This window comes from Heliangelus exortis, chromosome 8 (assembly GCF_036169615.1).
Source record: "Heliangelus exortis chromosome 8, bHelExo1.hap1, whole genome shotgun sequence".
In the NCBI taxonomy this organism is placed as follows: Eukaryota; Metazoa; Chordata; class Aves; order Apodiformes; family Trochilidae; genus Heliangelus; species Heliangelus exortis.
The window spans coordinates 6,114,618-6,134,088 of record NC_092429.1 but is presented as its reverse complement, the minus strand read 5'-3'; the positions used below and the strand labels follow the sequence as shown (position 1 = coordinate 6,134,088).

The following is a 19,471-nucleotide window of genomic DNA, read 5'->3' as shown; positions in this document are numbered from 1 at the left end:
TAGAAAAGGGAGAGAAAAGGGAGAAAAGGGAGAAAAGGGAGAAAAGGGAGAAAAGGGAGAAAAGGGAGAAAAGGGAGAAAAAGGGAGAAAAGGGAGAAAAGGGAAAAAAGGGAGAAAAGGGGAAAAAGGGGGAGAGGGGGAGAGGGGGAGAGGGGGGAGAGGGGGAGAGGGGAGAGGGGAGAGGGGGGAGAGGGGGAGAGGGGGAAGAGGGGGAGAGTGGGGAGAGGGGGAGAGGGGGAGAGGGGGAGAGGGGGAGAGGGGGAGAGGGGGGAGGAGGGGGGAGAGGGGGAGAGGGGGGAGTGGGGAGAGGGGGAGAGGGGGAGAGGGGGAGAGGGGGAGAGGGGACGAGGGGGAGAGGGGAGAGGGGGAGAGGGGGAGAGGGGAGAGGGGAGAGGGGGAGAGGGGGGAGAGGGGGGAGAGGGGGAGAGGGGGAGAGGGGGAGAGGGGGAGAGGGGGAGAGGGGGAGAGGGGGAGAGGGGGAGAGGGGGAGAGGGGGAGAGGGGGAGAGGGGGAGAGGGGGAGAGGGGGAGAGGGGGAGAGGGGGAGAGGGGAGAGGGGGAGAGGGGGAGAGGGGGAGAGGGGGAAGAGGGGAAGAGGGGAAGAGGGGCAAGAGGGGAAGAGGGGAAGAGGGAAAACAGGGAAACAGGGAAACAGGGAAACAGGGAAACAGGGAAACAGGGAAACAGGGAAACAGGGAAACAGGGAAACAGGGAAACAGGAAAAAGGAAAAAAAGGAAAAAGGACAAAAGGAAAAAAGGAAAAAAGGAAAAAAGGAAAAAGGAAAAAAGGAAAAAAGGAAAAAGGAAAAAAAGGAAAAAGGAAAAAAGGAAAAAAGGAAAAAGGAAAAAAGGAAAGGAAAAAAGGAAAGGAAAAAAGGAAAGGAAAAAAGGAAAGGAAAAAAAGGAAAGGAAAAAAAAGGAAAGGAAAAAAAAAAGGAAAGGAAAAAAAAGGAAAGGAAAAAAAAAAGGAAAGGAAAAAAAGGAAAGGAAAAAAGGAAAGGAAAAAAGGAAAAGGAAAGGAAAAGGAACCCAGCCAAAAGGCAGCTATGCATTTATACTGAAATAGCCTGTTCCTGCCCCAGAGAAACATGAGGTTTCATACATTTGTGTTAGCAATACACTTCATTGGCCATTACTGCCTGTCTGCTTGCCCATCTGAACGAATACAGGTGTTAACTGACAGGCTTTAGTTTCCCAATATCACATACAAACCACTTCATGGACATATCAAGGCTGTTACCTGCTACACCCAGGAGGAGATGCCACCACAAAGTGACCTCCCTGGCACTGCTGCCAGCTGTGCTGCTACAGTGCCACAAGCACTGTGTCCACCTTGGAACTACCCTGGCAGATAAAAAATTGCAGCTTTGCACTCCCCCACCTGTGAGTTTCTTCTCTATGGGGGAGAGTTTCCTGCCCAAGCACAAAGCTTCACCCCACCAAGGGACTTTTTGGGGGGAAAAGCAGCAGAGCTCCTCTCCTCAGGGTCAACACAGGAGGCTCTTGTCTCCTGAAATAAATGTTGTTTGTATGGCTCACCTTGGTAGCACAGGCAGTGTGATTACTCAAGTGCTGTGTGAAAAACATCACACAGAGATAGCTGTAAAACATCCCACTCTTTTTCTTCCCCTCCTGCAGCAGCTGTGTCTATAGTGATTATCTACATAAGTCACACAGACCAGTTGCTATCAGTGGCTATATGGTAGATTATCACTTGATGGTCTTATTTATGTATGGTTTTTACCTCCTTGGTGAAGTGGGTATTTTTTTGCTAGGTGGGAAGCAGGAAAGCAGCTGACTTGCTATGGCCCAATCTAATTTACTGCCAGCTGGTAAAGATTTTGATCTCAATACCATCTTCATATGGGTAAGGAGAGTGGAGCTGGTTGTTCCAAACAGAGGGAAGCTTGTTTCTCAAGCATTTGTGAAATGACCATAGCATAGATATGCTGATGTGACCTTTTGGGAGAACAGGAGGAATAGCTTCTTCAAGGAAGGAGTTATGGCTTTTAATTACTTCACAAAGAACAGCACTTTATACCTTGGCTGATTTGTAGCCACACAATACAACAGGAGGGATTCCTACATAAAGCTCACAACAAAGTTTTTAGCCCCAGGTTGGAGATGTTGCATCCAACATTCTGCTTTCTCCTAAAATTCTCCACTGTGATATTCTGCTTTTTCTCCCTAAGCAACATGTACACAAACATCCCAAACAAACAGGTTCCAGTAAATTAAAAAAACTAAAGGATCATCTTCAAAAGCACTGGATTAATCTGGGTACCTGCATCTCATGAACCATTAACAGGAGTTTGGTAGTGAGTTTGAACAACCCCCTTTTGAAACCTTTTAGGTTATTTTGGCACTCTGCCCTTACAACACAACCTCCAGACCCACAGCTTTGCTGAAAAACTGCACTGAGTTCCCCTCTTCCACCACAAAGGGCAGCAGATAAGGGCTGCTCCTATCCAGCAGCTGGAGGTTTCCACACACATCACCATGGAGGTGCAAAGCTCTGAACCCCCAAACTCCACACTTCTGCCAGGCTAGCAGGTTTGTTTTATTAATTGGTTTGGGTTTGGTTTTGTTTGGGTTTTTTTGGGGTTTTCTTAGGTTTTTGGGGTTGTTGTTGTTTGTGTTTGTTTGTTTTAGTTTTTTGGGGGTTTTTTCCAGCTAGCACTATTACCAGCTTCCTGAAGCAAAGAATTAACTGTCCTAACTAGAATTTATTCTGTCCTAACGTATGATAGATGCAGTGTTGCCTAGCTGAGTAGAAGGCATGTGTCTGGCCTATCAGGGACATCAGAGAAATCTCTCTGAGAAAAGTTCAAAATAGACCAACACGTTTTCTCCTGTACTCTTCATGCATGTCTAACAAACATATGATCAGCTGTGCTAGAAAGTGGATCAATCTTTCAGACATGCTGGATTTTTTCTCATTAGCATACCCTTATGTCAGTAATCAAATCAATCAACTTAAGTCACTTGTCCAGGTGTTCAGTTCAAATGTATCCCAATATGCTGGCTGAAATGTATTCTAAAGACTGCTGCTGGGGAAAGCTTCTTTCTGCACCCACATTTAACAGTTGGGTCAGTTTCCATTAAAATACTAAGAAAATCTTTATATTAAACTGTTTTCAACAAGCCTGGTAGCTCCAAGGGATCAATTAACTGAGTGGCTGAAACTGGTCATTAATGATGCATCCAGTTACATGCTGGATCCAACCAAGGGTTAAAGACAGATTATTCTGACCAAACAGGTTCTCTGAGAAATCACAATTCAGAAGCTGTATCTGCAGTCTCAGCTTCATGAGCATTTGGAAGATTTATATGATGGTATTTAGAGTCATCACTTCCTCTGCCTAGTTAAACATCTGGCTGCTGTCAAATTTTCAAGGTATGCCAGGCTGGAATGCACCTGCTTACAATACCAACTCCTTAACACCATTTGCATGCCAAGAGTGCTTTGGACCCTTCATCTGTGAAGGCACTGCAGAAAGGTACCTGAGACTGGAAGAGCTGATGCTGGAGATGCACCTGGCCAGGCAGATGATCCCTGAGCACTCCATGGGGATGCAGGAATCACCACCCCAAGTCCCTGCTCCCTGCTGGACCCTCCCCTTTGCTCACAGCCCTTTGCTGATCTGTCTTTGCTTTTTATCCCACAGTTTAGCTCTGGAATCAAAGCCCAGAGTAAGGTCAGACACCACCAGGAAACTCCCACAGCCTGAAGGCACTGGTTGGGGGCCAAACCACCCTTACAGACCACTCAGCCTCTCTGCTCCAATGGATCACAAAGCCCTGAAGCTGCCTGGATGTATAGACTGCTCTTCTATTAAATCCATTTCAGTTATTTTAATGGCCTTGTTCTTGCTTGATTTTGAACAGCAGGAAACTTCTGCTTGCATCTCCACACTCCTCAATTTGTCCTCAAGGAGATGACTTTGTTTTTCTCTCAACAGATCACTGCCATGTGCCTAACTAGATGTGTCAAGCAAACAGCATTATAAGAGATTCATAAATGCTAAACCTCTAAGAGGCTTAGGAATGAGAAACATAATAGAGTGTCATGGCCAGAGGCAGAAGTGTTATTTATGAGTTCTGATAAGCACCAATTCAGCAGATATTAATTTTTATGCTAGTTAACCAGAAACAGCAGCTATGGAACTGGATTCACCATGGGGTTGTGTAATACCAGCCAACCCACCTCAGGGGCAACTCAGGAGATTTCAGCATAGGCCTCTGGCCCTGTGAGTGATGCACTGATCCAACAGTGATCAGAAATCAGTGTTTCTAGCACTGATATTAAAATTGCAATGAAGTACAATTAGGTAAAACTTTACCAGCAGAAGAAACATCTTCCTAACTTAGAAGCAAATCACCAACAAATCAAATTGTACTGAAACCTCCCCTCCTCCCTTGCCTGTACAGCCAAACACGTAGCATCAGGCAAATTCCACAGACTCTTTTTATGACACCATGCTCTCAATTTAATTTTTTTCTTAACCCTACTGGTGTAATTTAAAGGACCTCACCCTCAAAGGTCCCTCTCTCACTATGTAAAACTGTATATTGTGACTACAAGACATTCTGTGATCATTCTTGGTCTGAAGCCTTGGAAATCCACTGTCATCACACACATCAGGCAAGTTGCCTCATAGCCCACTGGCTAACAAATCTTCAGCCAAATTATCTGTCACCATTGCCTCCTTTTCAATGGTAACCAAGGAGGCAGAAGGAAGACTGAAAACTGAGGGTGTTTGGTGCAATCCCAGCAGGAGCCTGTGGCTGGAGACTACAAACACCCAATTCCCTGGGATGGGCTCTCACTGGTCCCCCCAGCATGTTCCCTGGGAGCAGCACCTGCTCCTGGGGCTGTTCCTCTTTGGGGTTTTTATTCACAGGCTTCAAAAACCACAACCTCTTCCTTGCACTCTTGTCAGCTTCAAAGCAAAAGCAGATTTTGCACTGAGTAGCCAGCTCTTCATTACTTCCCTACTGAGCTCCTACTGGATAGCTGAGGTAAATCCAGACTATATTTGATCTCTAAATTGGTAGCAGCATTTTCTGTTTATTTTCATGCTGGTCTTGAGACTGACATTTCATGCAGATGCTATGGCACTGATTTGTAAGCTGAGTTCTCACAGGAATCTGTCAAAAGGTCTTCTCAGAATTCACCTGAGCATGGCCATACAGGTGGCCTGATGGTCACTTTGCTGTCCTGACCTAGTTAACCTCAATCAGATTACCTTCTCCTTCAGTACCTTGGGGCTCTCTTCATTTCACATTGGTCTCTCTGAACATGACACTGTTGTATCTGCTGCTGTAAGCTCTTCTCCAAAACAAGAGTTTGATTTTACAGAAGTCTGAACACCTTCAACTCCTGTCTCACCCGTGGAAGCATCCAAACACAGCTAGACTGAGAGTGATCACTGCAGCACTATTAATTAACAGCTAGATGCAGTGAACTTCCTGAATGGAGGAAGGATAAAGTAATCAACAAGCTTATCACTTTATCTGCCAGTTTTGAAGCATCATATTCGATAAAGCCAAAGCATGCACACAGATAAAAGCATTCTGCCCTGATCATCTAATAGCAAATAACCTCCTTGTGGTTTCCACAAGGAAAACATTCTTTTCCTTCACTCACTTTTTGCACTTCTCTCACTGCATCTACAGGAAGTTTCAACAGCATCAAATCAATACAGATACACAAATCTTTTAATGTTCCAAAACAATTCTTAAAACATATTGACTTGCATTACTCTTAGCTACTTGCAAAAGTCAGTTCTCTCCCACAGATAGTCAAGGAAAAAAAATCTCTAGATGGATAGTCCCCTGTTAATTTACAGAAAAAAAAATACTTTGCGATGCTACTTTGAAGGATGAATTTTGCAGAAGTAGAGCTGGAAAACTCAGCTGTTTCCTAAGCTGGAAAAGCAGAGAGCATCTGCCATTCATTTCAGTCACTTCCAAGCAATTTCATTTGAATCTGCTGAAGGCAAATTTCAGCGTAAAGTATGAAAGCTCAAGATCATCTAGTTACTGAGATGAATGCCTGTTAAATCTTCAGTTGGGACTGTTGCCTTCATTTATAAAAAACACAGTTTCTGCTCCAACAACAGAATTAGCATAAGTGCCCTTACAGTTTTGCTCACAGGATCTGCCAGCTATATCTTCTTTCTTATTTCAATCTGAGATTGACGTCAGCAGCATTCACAACCTTTAGAGAACTCATTCTCCAGTTTCTACTTAATTTGATGTCTCAGAACATTTATATGACTCACAAAATTTGGTGTTTGAAGCTTCAGGGCACAAAGATGGAAAGAAATCCGAAGGCGAAAATTATTGCGTTTAATATAGTAAAATAATAAAAAAAAAAAAAAAAAAAAAAAAAAAAAAGGCCAAAGAAAACATAGTCAGGTGCTATTTTTGGCAATGATTGTGCAGTAAAAGAAGCAGAGTTTTCTTTTTCATCGCTCAATAAAATAAACACAATTTTCTGTTCCATTCATTACTCAAAGTGAACAAAGAGGTCAGTGATACCAAGTGGTGTTAATTGTGTAGGATTTTACAGCACTGAGACAGATTTCATTCTTACAACCCCCTGTCCCTTCTTTTGCAGATCCACAGGAGCTCTGCACTCTGCAAACCCATGATCTGGAAGAGGTCCCTAGTTCCAAACCTGGATATGTGGAAGTCTACCTCAGGTAAAAAACAAACCATCCTTCCTTTTCTGGAAAGAGAACACCACTTATACAGATCCCTCAAGCCTTGACACACTATCAAATTAACATTATTATGTTATTAATCAGGAATTCAGTGGATGAGATCTTAAAATTAACATGTCTTGGGAACCTTTTAATTTAAAATAATGGAGATCCAATGAGTCATGACTGAAAAAGTCGCTCAGCATCTCCCTTTGAGAGACTATTTTGAACCACTACTTTATTAAGCAGATGGATTTCAGCAGAACACATGTGACTCACAGTGGCACGAGGGCACTTGCAGTAGCTCTTTTAGAAGCCACACACACACACACACAAGAGGGTGAAGCCTGATTTTTTTTCCACAGTTTTGGAAGTTCTACAGCCCAGCAAGGGCTGAGAGAGGCTAAGAGCAGTGTAAAGGTTAAGGGCCATCATTCTGCTCTTAGCAAGAGATGTAGAAAATGCATTCCTTAACTTGCCTTGCTGGGCTGTAAATTTCCTGGGTTGTTATTCTGTGCAATTGATGCAGCAGCATGCTATCTTCTAGTCTGAATATTTCTTCTCTAAAAAGGAAACAAGTAAACTGACTTCCTCTTCTTTCCCCAGGCCTTTTTGTTCACTCTTAGCACAGCTCCATTATTTCAAATTTTGTTACAACAGTCATCTTGCAAGAACTACCCTTACAGTTAATGCTGAAGTGCTTACAACAGTGCTGTCTGATTTCACCAAGGGCAGACCAGAGTGCACACCACTGAGCCAAGAGTAAACCATAGAAAAAGCATTATAGCCTTACAGAAATGTGTACAATGTAAGGCTAAAAATATACAGCAATGAAGCAGTGGTGGTATTTCCAATAGGAGTGCATTTCTTAGACTTTTAATAGGACAGTTTTAGAGTAAAAAATAAAATCCAAGATATATTTAATGTGGTTTATTTCACTTCCTTCCCTCTAAATATATATATAGACACATATATATAAAAAAAGATACTTCCATGGACTTATAAAATCTGACTCATGGCAGTCTACCATGATTTGGCACTCAGAGCACTTCCCTTCAGAACTGGGAATGGCTCAGTGCCTGCTGGCAGCCAGCAGAGCAGGATGCAGTTACCATGGCACTCCAGTGCTTGGTGACTTCAGAATTGCCACAGCCTTATCACCCATGGAGGGACCAGAGGAGAGGAAGCAGCAGGTGGATCTTTGAGTAAGCACATGCAAAAACTACAGCAGCATTAGGGTGGATATCTTGCCTAGTAAAAATCCTAAACACAGATTCCCTGTGTGTTCTCTGTTGTCACACTGGCTACAGGAAAAGCAGGGAGAGAGTAACACTTGATAGGTATCAGCTGATGTGCAGACACATCTACACCCACCACTCTACTTGACTTTACCCCTCCAGCACCAGTCAAAACGTCTGTATCAGTTTGTCTGGCTGAGGAAACACCACCACTGAACCTTCTCTAAGCAATACAAAAAGTTTCATCACTTGAATTTTACACCACACAAAGTTATTTCAGCTAATGAAGCACAGCGGCTCATAACATTGTGCAGTGCTCTGCTCCATACACCTCTTACCCCCACCCCAAGTTTCAGACACTCTTTCCATCTCCTGTTCTATCCTAATACACAATTAGCAAAGAAATCACATGACCCAGAATTAGCAAAACTAGAGGATTTTTTGAACATGATGCAAGTGAACAACAGAAGCACAGGATGCTATGTGTGAGGTAGGTAAAACACTTGGGACCAGCAGCTCCTAAGTGTTGCAAAAACATGATGCTGCAACAGACAACACAATGCATGAAAGCCATAAGTGTGAATAAGCCCAACAAATAGTTATATTTTCTCATCTGACAAAAATTTGTGACAGTTTAAGTGAGTGCCCACTGGAGAAAAACAGCAATAGAACTCCTAAATTCCACCCACTGTATCATCTCATAACTGACCACAGTGTAACCAAGCATATTTAAATACAGAATACACATAGTTTATTCTATATTATTCTTGTGAAAGAAAATCATAGGGTGGGTGATTCTGCTAAGACAAGGACAACAAAGCAACATTTTGAAGTTTATCTTATGTAAAATGATTACTAAATATCTATCTGGATTTCTGCTGAAAAAAACCCACATTAAATGCAAAATATCAGGAGGCCCTTTGTTCTTTCAAAGCTTACTACATCAGCTGAAGAACTTCCCTTGAAATTTCCCCTGTACAGCTTTTCCTCTACTTCACAAGTTAACATTGGCTCATTTCCTCTAGGAAAGGTACAGACCTTTGAACTATCAGTAGCTCTTCATTAACACAAATGCACTCAACATTCCTCATGATACAGGCTGGCACCTCTGAATGCAATATTCTAACTTCTTTCCTTTTACTAAAATGCACAAAACAAGGGCAAATGCTCCATATACCCAGTAACTCTGCAGGACATGAGATACAACACCTTGCTGTGAGAGTAAACCTAATATTGTATATTGAATATTGAATAACTCCAGCAGTAACAGAGCTTAGGCTGAAGTTGAATTCAGCCTCCACTGTAGAATAATAATGAGATAACAATGGGATTGAGGTGATTAACTATAAACAGAAATGAACCTTCCGTGCCAGCTGTTTCACTGCAAACACAGGAGTGTCCTGCTCAGCAAGCTTATAAATTTAATAATGAGTGGGATAACTAACCACACAGGATTTAATTTTTAAGCTATTTTTCTCCCTTGTATCACTCTTGCAACTCTGATCTCCAAATACCACTGAGAGTGGCTCAAGCATCAAGCTCTTCCCAAAGCAGGAGTATTTTTACTTGAGATACAACCAAGACCTTTGAACTGGTACAATGTTATTGTATCTCTTCTCCAGTGAAATATTCTGCATTGTGTTTTAACATCAGAACAAGTCCTTTACATCCATTCACACATGATTTTTATTCCTGGAACCCAGGGAGCCCTCAATGCTGCCCATAAGATGAAATTATTGCCTCTCCTACAAGGACCAACCTGCTCTTTTCACTATCATGACTATTTTAGTTCTTTTGTCTAAACAGCAAATCAGAGGATTTCACAACAGCTGTAAATCTAATGACTATAATGAGGCCCATTAGATCTTTGGAGATATCTATTGCTATTGCATCTCTATATCAAATTGCAGAGCACTTATTACCTCTTTTTTTAGAAGCAAGTTTGGTGCAAAGCATTCAAGTTTAAAGTCAATGATGATAAGGAACTTTGCAACATGATGGGAATGGGATGCCAGGGGAATAGATGGTTCTCTCATCTGAAATGCATAATTAGCTTTTGGTTAAGTGTGCAATTAACATTAAAATTTACAATCAAGTATGATAGTAGTGTTCTAATTTTACCTCCTTTAAATGAAAGAATTAACTTAGTTACCAGTGCTGCTGCTTTGAATCTCTTTCCTATGAGGTGATCCACACAGTAGTATCCTGTGGTGCAGGAGACAATCAATAAAAAAAAAAAAAAAGATTTTGTGCCTTCTGGACAGCTATGCAGCTTAGGTTTTATTTTGGTTTACACTTGTAATTGGTTTGTAATGGTAACTGCCATTCAGCATAATTAGCAGTTGTCATATTTCTGTTTGTAAAGATTCCTCCCACAAAAGCAGAGTGATGTTGCTTTGCACACTGTTCCCAGCTGTGCCCAAAAGCTGTAGCACATTTCAGACATCCACTACAGATAATCTCAGACCCCTACAGGTTTCAGCAGTTAAGCAGAAACATTTTTGTTCATGGGAAAGAAAAAGCTATGCTCATCCTAGAAGTCTAAATCTGATAAACAGCACCTTAAATGAAAAATCATACTGCAGTCTAAATATGCTGCCTCCATATAAACATCATATTAATTTTGCCTTCAAGTAAATATTTAAATTTAATCCCTACTTGCCTTTGAAGAAAGAGGTTGAAAGTAGTTTCATCAGCTGCCCAACCCTGTATTTAACTATGTTTATTATTATTCACATATACACTTAAAGTATATGCAACAAAAGAGACTCCATTGTGTAGGGTGCTGTACAAAAGTGTAGTAGAAGTGTAATGAAATTCTTCACACAAAGCACATATTTTGTGGTGTGCAAGTGCTTTGAACTAAACATTGCCAATGATTTTCCATCAGTAAATCCATGCTACTATCCACAGAGCTCATGGAATTAACCTACACTGGGCCAGTGTGAAGGACCAGAGTGAGGCCCTCAGCAGTTAACCTCAACACTACATTGCTCAGGAGTTCTGCTTTTATCACCACTTACCACCATTCCTACTTGTCACCAAGAGAAATGCACAGAAGGAGGAATAAAAGAAATCTCACTGTTGCTCTCACCTAAAACCAAAATCACTTTCATTCATTCACCCTGCTTCCAGCTGGATCTGGACAAAGTGGCCATCTCTAGCTGCTAGGCAACCTGAACACTGCACTGAGTGTTAACTGCATCCATTTGCTAGGAATAAAATAATGTTACCTTTGAGATTTCTTTATAATTAAAAACATACCTAGCTGAAAATGTAATAGCTTTCCTTCAGTAATTAGCAACTCTGGGAATACAGAGCTGTTGGTCAAGAAAGAAATAATTCACATGTACACCCCACATGAAGAGAGATATTATAAATCAGCATCTTACAAATATGATAATATACTTATTATCATAAGGGACATGCTTTATATGAAAGCATTATTACAGATGTCAGTGGCATAAAAAATCTAATTCAAGAATTACATTCATGTAAATATTAGAATACCTACATAATATATTAATATACTTACATAAGTAATGTTTGAAATGAGAAATGCTTAAGGTACCAAACCCCATCCAGCTACAAAACAAAGTTTCTCAGTAAATGTTATTTGATTTACATAAAAGCACTATTACTAAACAAGACAGAAAAGACTTGAAATTAAAACACAGTCAACTGATCTTGGAGTTCTTTAATGCACAAGGAAACCCACAAAACATGATCTCACATAACCCCTCTCTGGATGATTTAACTCTTTTCTTCTCTAGCAGCAGAACTACCATTCTACTGTAAAAACACCATTACTATCTTTGCTGTGTCCCATTCCTCTTGAATTCAAGAGAAAAAGCTACTCTTTTCAAGTCTTTTCAAAGCAGGTCATTTCCCAGACTGCTAGGTCACTAGCAAAACCCTTCAGAATCTTGTTAAAGTATCAGTTTGGGTGATGGAGGTTTTTGATGTCACCAAAGCAAGGGGCCCACTAGTGACATCAAAATTGAACAGAGCAGCATTTTTTGACCATTAAACCTGACTTATCAAAGCTTATCAAAACCTGACTCACCAAATCCAGAGTTCCTCAAACTCAGAAAAGCTAGATCTCTGGGTTAAAATGGTCACCACTTTCTGCTGGAGATACCAGCCAGGAGACAAGGCAGAAAGATGTTCACTGGCACAGCAACACACTCTCAGTCTTTACATGCAGCTGCTTGGCACTTGAAGTTGTGTGATTTTTTTTTTTCCTTAGCTTTAAGAAAACCCAAGGAGCTCTTTGTAGCTGGGATCCCATATCCAAATATTCTGCTCTTCTGTTGGAAGACAGCAAAGGTCAGTGCAGAAAGTCCCAATGATCACTGATCTCTGGATCACAGCACAACCTGGAGTTTTGTAGGACCCAAACCAAGGTTATTTGCACACAACCTCTGAGCACCTCCAGTCCTGCCTCAGCTGCACCCACTTCAGAGCTCCACAAGCACCCATGAACTGGAAGAACTCTGGCTCTGTGGAGCAGAGAACATGAGAGGTTCCTAGAAGTGCTTCTCTCTGGTTTTTATAAAGACATTTGAAGTGGTTCATTTAAACACTTGAACCCTCTCCTTCTTCACTTGGCTTCACACTAGACCTGATTCGGGTAAGACTTAAAATCAATCTTAGGGGGAGCATAATTGCAAAAAAAAAGTCAACATTGCTGTAATAAGAGCAAAGTGTTCAATAAGGGCACAGGGTCCCACACTCACAGAAACTCAATAGCAGCTGTAAATAACTTTAAGAAGTAACTGGAAGACAGATTGGTAGAAAACTCTTCCTTCCTACAGAAGAACACATAATTTTGATATGCTAACAACCCCACTATAACTACATGCATCCTAGAGAATACACTGAAATTAGAAGTTGAGTCTCAGAACAGGCAGCAGTTTATAGAGGTAAACACTTAATATTTTCATTAAGGTCCTTAGACCATGACTCACATCAGGGATCCATGCAAGGTGCACAGAAAGAGAGAAGAAAATAACATGAGTGACTCCAGGAACTGCCAAACACTTCCATGAAACCATGGAAAATAAATTTAAAATCAACGGTATTGTTGATAACCTCAATACTGCCGGTCCTCCACCTTGTGAGGAATCCATCTGACATATTTTTTCATAAGAAGTTTCAGGTTAGTCAAATAATTTGCCCCCAAAAAAGCTGTCATACATATTTAATTAAGATTATTGCTTAGTCCATTTTAATCCAAGTATCTTTGGAAAAAAAATTACATTTCTCTAATGGTCCTTTCTGTCTTGCTTCTACACAACTTAAAGAATTTCTCATTCCAGGATCAACAAAGACAAACTAGATGGAAATAATCTTTTGTTACTTATAGGGCCTGAAGTATTCCTCTCACCTAAACGTTAAAGTAAATCAGTTTCATGTCAGGCCCTCAACATTACATGAAATGCCAGAATTTTGCTATATGAAAAGTATCTTTTATCAAGTAATTTGCTGTACCTTACACTGAAAAACACAGAAATAAAATCATATTGCTGCAGCTAAAATTTAGATTCTCACTAACTCAAGATCATCATAACAAATTTTAAAACTGTGATTACCTTAATACTACATTTAAATTCAATAATTAAATCTTAACTATAAACTGAGGGCATATAGATCAATCAGGAGCCTGTGCTCCTAGCTGGGGCAGGATCTGAGTTGAAACTCCAAGTTTGAACTTTAAGCTTAACTTGTAGGAGAAACCACTAAGTAGGCAGCTACTTTGAGTTAGGTAAGCTAACTCTTCTGAAATTGCTTAAGATAATATTAACTAAATACCTCCTATTTGAGGTATTTTTATGCAAAACAGAGAAGAAACCTGCTAACTGGAATTGCAGTTAGTCTTGTTGTACTTTAAAACAAGGCAATCTGAGCCTGGCTTTTTCCAAACAGCCTAATTCACTGGGACACAGGCAGTTTAAACACCATCCAGATAAACTCCATAGCCATTTGCCAGCAAGCAGAACAAAAGAAAACATTGCTTTGCATAAAAAGGAAGATCGTGAGCTACTGACAACTTTTTCTTGGCCCTTGTCTGCTACTCTGCATCTCAGGAACTTTTTTTTTTTTTTTTTTTTAAAACTAGATGAGGATGTTGTTCCTCAACAGGACAGAAAACATCCCATGACTGGGTGTTTGAGCAGAGGGAGTCTACAGCTTACCTGCACAAGTTTCCTATTTGGTTTATCAAGAAGTAGTGTCAGTAGAGATGGTCTGAAGCATACCTGGATAGAAGCATAGAGCTGGCTTGGTGCTGCTCAGCAGGTTATGTGAGATGCAGGAAGATACAAGAGTCTTACTTGAAGGACAGAAGCTAATATGTGTAGGGGTCACTCACTGAGCACTCACTTCACAGACTGGTGTTCTCTTAAAAAACACTACTAAAGGGGTCCAGACCTGCTGTGGGTTTGTAGCAAGTTTAATAGTACACTGAGAACACAGAGCAGATGCTTAAGATCATATCAGGAGTCCCACCAGTTGGGCAAGACAGCAATACAAAGAGAACACAAACAGTCCAACCTCACAAAACTGAGGAACAATCAAAATCTATATTAATCCATAAATCTGCCTCCAAACAAGATATTTTTTTACCATCGTATCTTTGCTGGGATTAATAAAAACCATTTTTGAAAATGCTGGCACTTACCCAAATCTGCAGTTTCACCCTCTTGTCATTCCTATAAACTGTTTTCACTTTGAAGTCAATTCCTACTGTGCTAACGAAGGCTTGTGTGAAAGTGTCATCAGCATATCTGAAGAGGAAGGATGTTTTACCCACGCTGCTGTTGCCAATGATCAGGAGTTTGAACATGTAATCAAAATTTTGATCTGAAGTATCTTTTTGCCTGTATCTGGCATCTGTTACTGAAGCCATCTGAGAAAATGACAAACATGGAAAAAGAACAGATTTAAGAGCAGTTCAGCATTTGTTTTCCTTAATTGTGCACCATATGTTTAGCTTATCTTGCTTCTAATATCATAATCTGATATATATAACATACACTATATACATATGTAGTATCTGCTGAATAAAGAGGAAGACACCTTAAAAACTTCTTTTAAAACCCATATTTAAATTTGTTATTCACCTGTCCTGGTAAGATTTCCAAACCCAAAAAAATACACTTGTTGCACTGCTTTGTATTTAAAAGAATAACAGATGGCTATTGCAGATTGTCCAAATCCTAGTGGGGAAACAGCATTCTTTACTCCTGTGGCAAGGTGCCATGACTGTTGCTCCAATAAACTGGAGAACTGCAACCAAGAACTGAAATATTTGATGGTGCATCCAACTGGGGAACTCATTAAGCACCCTCCAAGGCAGGTAAACTTTAGTAATTCCTTTATGACTTCTAGGGAAAAAGAATGCATTTCTAGCACATCCATCACCACCATTTTATCCTTCGAAAAGTTCTGTCCTCCACATTCATAGAAGAGGGGAAAAAAAAAAAAAAATCAGGAGAAGATGAAACACTGGGAATTTCAGCTGAAAACTTTGAATTCATCCAATACCTATCTGCTCTCAAGACTGCAATTAAAATAAACAGCACCTGCATAAAACATGAGGGCTGAGCAGGGCTGCAGGCAGCACTTGGAATGGATAAATTATCTCTTTTTATTTTGGAGATGTAAGAGTTGGGGATGTTTGTGGAGTGGGGAGGAAGGAAGATGCAACCTCAGAGATTTCTCCTTCTCTTGTGACTCCTGTGTTGGATTCAGAAACAAAAACCAGCTGCAGAGTCTGAAATATCAAAACAGGTGGAACTCACTGAGCAGCACTGGCTGCTTTAATGTATGCAGCTCAGACACTCCATGGGAGAAAGCAAGGCCCTGACTTTTCATCTCTGTACAGAGTGGAAGACAACTACACAGACCAAATTATTAGAGAAGAGAAAAAGGAAAATTCACCTTTTAACAGATACACCACACTTTTAATCTATAATGCTGTTTCAAAATTTAACCCCCATCAAACAAGCAAAGGTTTCAGCTCCTCATAACCAGTCAGGGGGTTGTGCTAACTGGGGCAATGACAGCACAGGGTCTGATTAGCAGCTATTCATCTAAACTAGGACATCTGCTACTTGTGTGCAGCCAGAAAGCACTGACTAGAAACCAAAGTCTCTTCTTTACCTGACATCCAAAGAAGTAAGTTAATTTCCCCCTCAACTCAGATTCATGGGCATATTTAGGAACAAAACTCCCATCAATGTCACCTCTGACCATGTGCCCCAAATACTTTCCTTCTTAGCAAGTCTCATCAGCAGAGGATTTTACTCAATTAAACACAAACAAAACAAAAAAACAAAAAAGCCAAAACAAAACAGCTCAAAACTCACTGTAGCTTAACAGCTATAAACAAAAATGCTGTCTAAAGGCAGTTCAAGCTGGGATGACAATTTAACTTACATTCCCAACCAAGGGGAAACAAACCAAAGCCAACCCATTTGAAACTTTAGTAAATGAAACTTCAGTAAAGCACAAATGACAAGGTTATCTCTGATTAAACACATGCAACTTTCTCAGAGAGAAAAGGGCTGGTGCAGCAGATATTTTGTTCACAGACTGCTTCAACAAGAGCAGTTTCTGAAGAACTTTGTCATTAGCTCAAGAGTCAACAGCTGCACTGAATGCAGGAAAATCTTCCCAGAAATGACTCTCTGTAGGACACAATACAATTCTGATACACACTCTTCTGAACTCATTCATTGAGATGACAGTCCTTTACAAGCACTCCAGGAAACTCAGGTACAAATTTTCTTTTCACCAGTGTATCAAAAAAGGGCTCTAACTATGGCTTGTGGTTCTTAAGAGGAATTTCTAAAACAAAGAATTTGACATCCAGCTGACTTCCAGGCACACACTCAGACCAATGTACTCACTGCCTCAGATCAAATATTAGAAATCTCAGCTGCAGAAATGATGAATCCAGAGGATTAGTTAATTCACACTATCACCAACATGGAACACAGCAAGAACTTATTTAAGTAATTTATCTTCCTCATACATATAAAAAACTTCCACAGGTGCCAATGAGAACACACATGAGCTTGCTAAAGAGGAAAAAAAAATATTAAAATCTCTACTCCATTTCACTCACAGAGGCTTGAAAAAAGTGAGATGCCCTCATCACTTGAGGGCTGGTCATTTAAAGACTGAGAGGCAGACCTTTAACAAAGAAGTATTCCCCTAATCATACAGGAATCAATATCTTCTTTCTAACCCTGACTTGGCAGAATATCCACCCACACACTCCAAGATGATCTTTTAAATGAAACACTGCTGCTTCCATTGACCCCCCTAGATTGCCACAATCAAAAGTGTGCATGGCTACAACTGCGACTTTTGCATCCCAGTTAAAAAAAAAAAGAGGCAATTACAGGATGCTTCCAGCTAGAGCAGCTTTGTTAGAGGCACAATGCAGAAAATAAGATCAAATGATACTTGCAGAGAGAGCGGGGCTGTTGTCATAGAAGCACAAGAGTCGCTGGTCTGCCTGTGCCACTGTGCTGAGCTGGAGGTGCTGCAGGACGGCTCCTGCCATCATTAGAGGCAGAGCTGGAGCACACACATTTGGCAGAAAATTCCATCCCCTCGCTTAAAATTTACTTTTCCCTTTCCTCTCCCTCCAGTCAATAGAGTGAAACTGAAAGGACTTAAGTGCTGATTGCTCCCTCTGATTGCAGATCATTAGTTGAAGCTGCACTCCACCAGCGTTTGGTGCTGAAAGTGTTGACAGGGCTGCCCTTCAATTTGTGCTTGAATTCTGAAGCCAGGAACCAGCAGGGCATTCTCCCAATTCTCCTCACCACTCTTCTTCCCCACTTGTCTGACCCCTACTTCAAGCACTCCCTAGTCCCCAAGACCACGCAGAGAGCTGGTTCAGAGAACAGAGAGGTCCCAGTTTAAAATAAATCCTCCTACAACTTCTCCTGTTTTTCAAGGCTGTTTATAAGTTGGTTCAGCTGAGTGAGCCAAGTGGAGGGGACCCAGTAGTGGGAACTGATTGCAGTTGCTATGCTACTGAGGGCAAGGCCCACAAATTCACAGCACCTGAAGACCCTCCACACCTGGTGGAGGTTCAGCATCAGAGGGAAAAGGCAACAACCTGCTGATGTCAGGCAGCTCCCCTAACAGGCATCAGAACAGCTCATGCAGCTGTGGCTCCCAGAGGGTTTTCTTCCCTCCTTGGTGAAAGGGTGTCCAGCTGGCAGTGCAACTCCCTGCTCTCTGGGGACACAGCTACAAACACTCTTTGCTTAGGATGACTCCAAATGCAGCAGTATCTCTGCTGCTTTCCAAGGACATGCACACTAACCAGGGCTTTGGTACAGAAGACCAAGTCAAATACAACTGGCACGCAGGGTGCAAAAAGGGAGGCTCATGGCTGGTTTCATTTTGACTGCCCTGGAATAATCCTCAAGAAAATACCTATACAGGCAAACACTACAAAAAAACCATCACACAGGAAAACAAGCTGGCAATCAGACACTTCAGTATGAGACCTTGCATCTTTTAGTTCTTTGACTGGGTAGCCAACCTTTGTACCTAATACCCTATTAATATTACCAACCTCTTTTCCCCATACACTTCAGCAAGGGGAAAAAAGGTCTCAAATATATCCACTTCCATCCCATTTTGTGAGAATAGGCAGTTATGTAGCTATGAGATAACCTATTACTTCCCTGTAGAGGAAAAAGCCTGCAGTGTGAGCACATCTTTTATTAGACGGAGAAACCACATAGGAGGAGGATGCTACAAAAGCCCTAAAGCAATAAAATCTTAATCAGAGATTATTGGCCACCAAGGAGTAAGTTCCTCAGTCAAGGTGGCTCTCCTGCCTTTATTTTCTATTTTGGTCAAATGAAGTTTAAAAAGAAGAAGGTTATCACCCTAAGACACTTCCAAGGGAAACAGCCTTTGCTCTTTCAGTACTCACTGAAGTGAACCATCCAGAAGGCCCCACACAGATCTGCTCTTTAATTTGTGACCAACAGAATGGTGATGAATCAAACTGTTTTGTAGTGAAACACAAACCATCAAAGTGTTGCTGCTCTTACAAGTCACTAAAAGTGGTCACTGCTGGCCCTGTTCTACAGTGTTTACTGCTTACAGATAACAGTGAAAAGCAGTACATGAAAAGTCTGAAGCTGAGTGAGCTGGCTGGAAAACCACTGGTATATCTCACCACCCATTTATTTCCAGAAAAAAACACAACATTGGCTTCAAGTGCTGCCAGCCCTTATGGCTTTGGCTATAAACTAAAGAAGGGTTTCATAAGTTCTGCAAGTTTCATGGAACCATACTTCAAACTACACACTAAGACATATCTGCATTTTCAACTTGTTATGAACCTGTGTACTCTTTATGCTACAAGTTCTGTGCATTTCTGCAGGTAAAAACATTTACTATTTGTCACTGTATTTTTAAAGGCAAAACTGAAATTTACTGCACATGATTTGCATTATAGAGAACCAGTGGCAATGTAAAT

At 41.0% G+C, this 19,471-nt stretch overlaps 1 protein-coding gene across 3 annotated transcripts in view; it reads right to left on the bottom strand.

The window, feature by feature from the left end:
- The window catches only part of RAB3B (RAB3B, member RAS oncogene family), a 50,144-nt gene that overhangs the window by 26,165 nt on the left and 4,508 nt on the right, over nucleotides 1-19,471 (bottom strand). For all 3 annotated transcript variants that reach the window (XM_071750145.1, XM_071750146.1, XM_071750144.1), the window contains one exon: nucleotides 14,630-14,857. In XM_071750145.1, coding sequence (XP_071606246.1) covers nucleotides 14,630-14,857 — 228 coding nt within the window. The remainder of the gene's footprint in view (nucleotides 1-14,629; nucleotides 14,858-19,471) is intronic.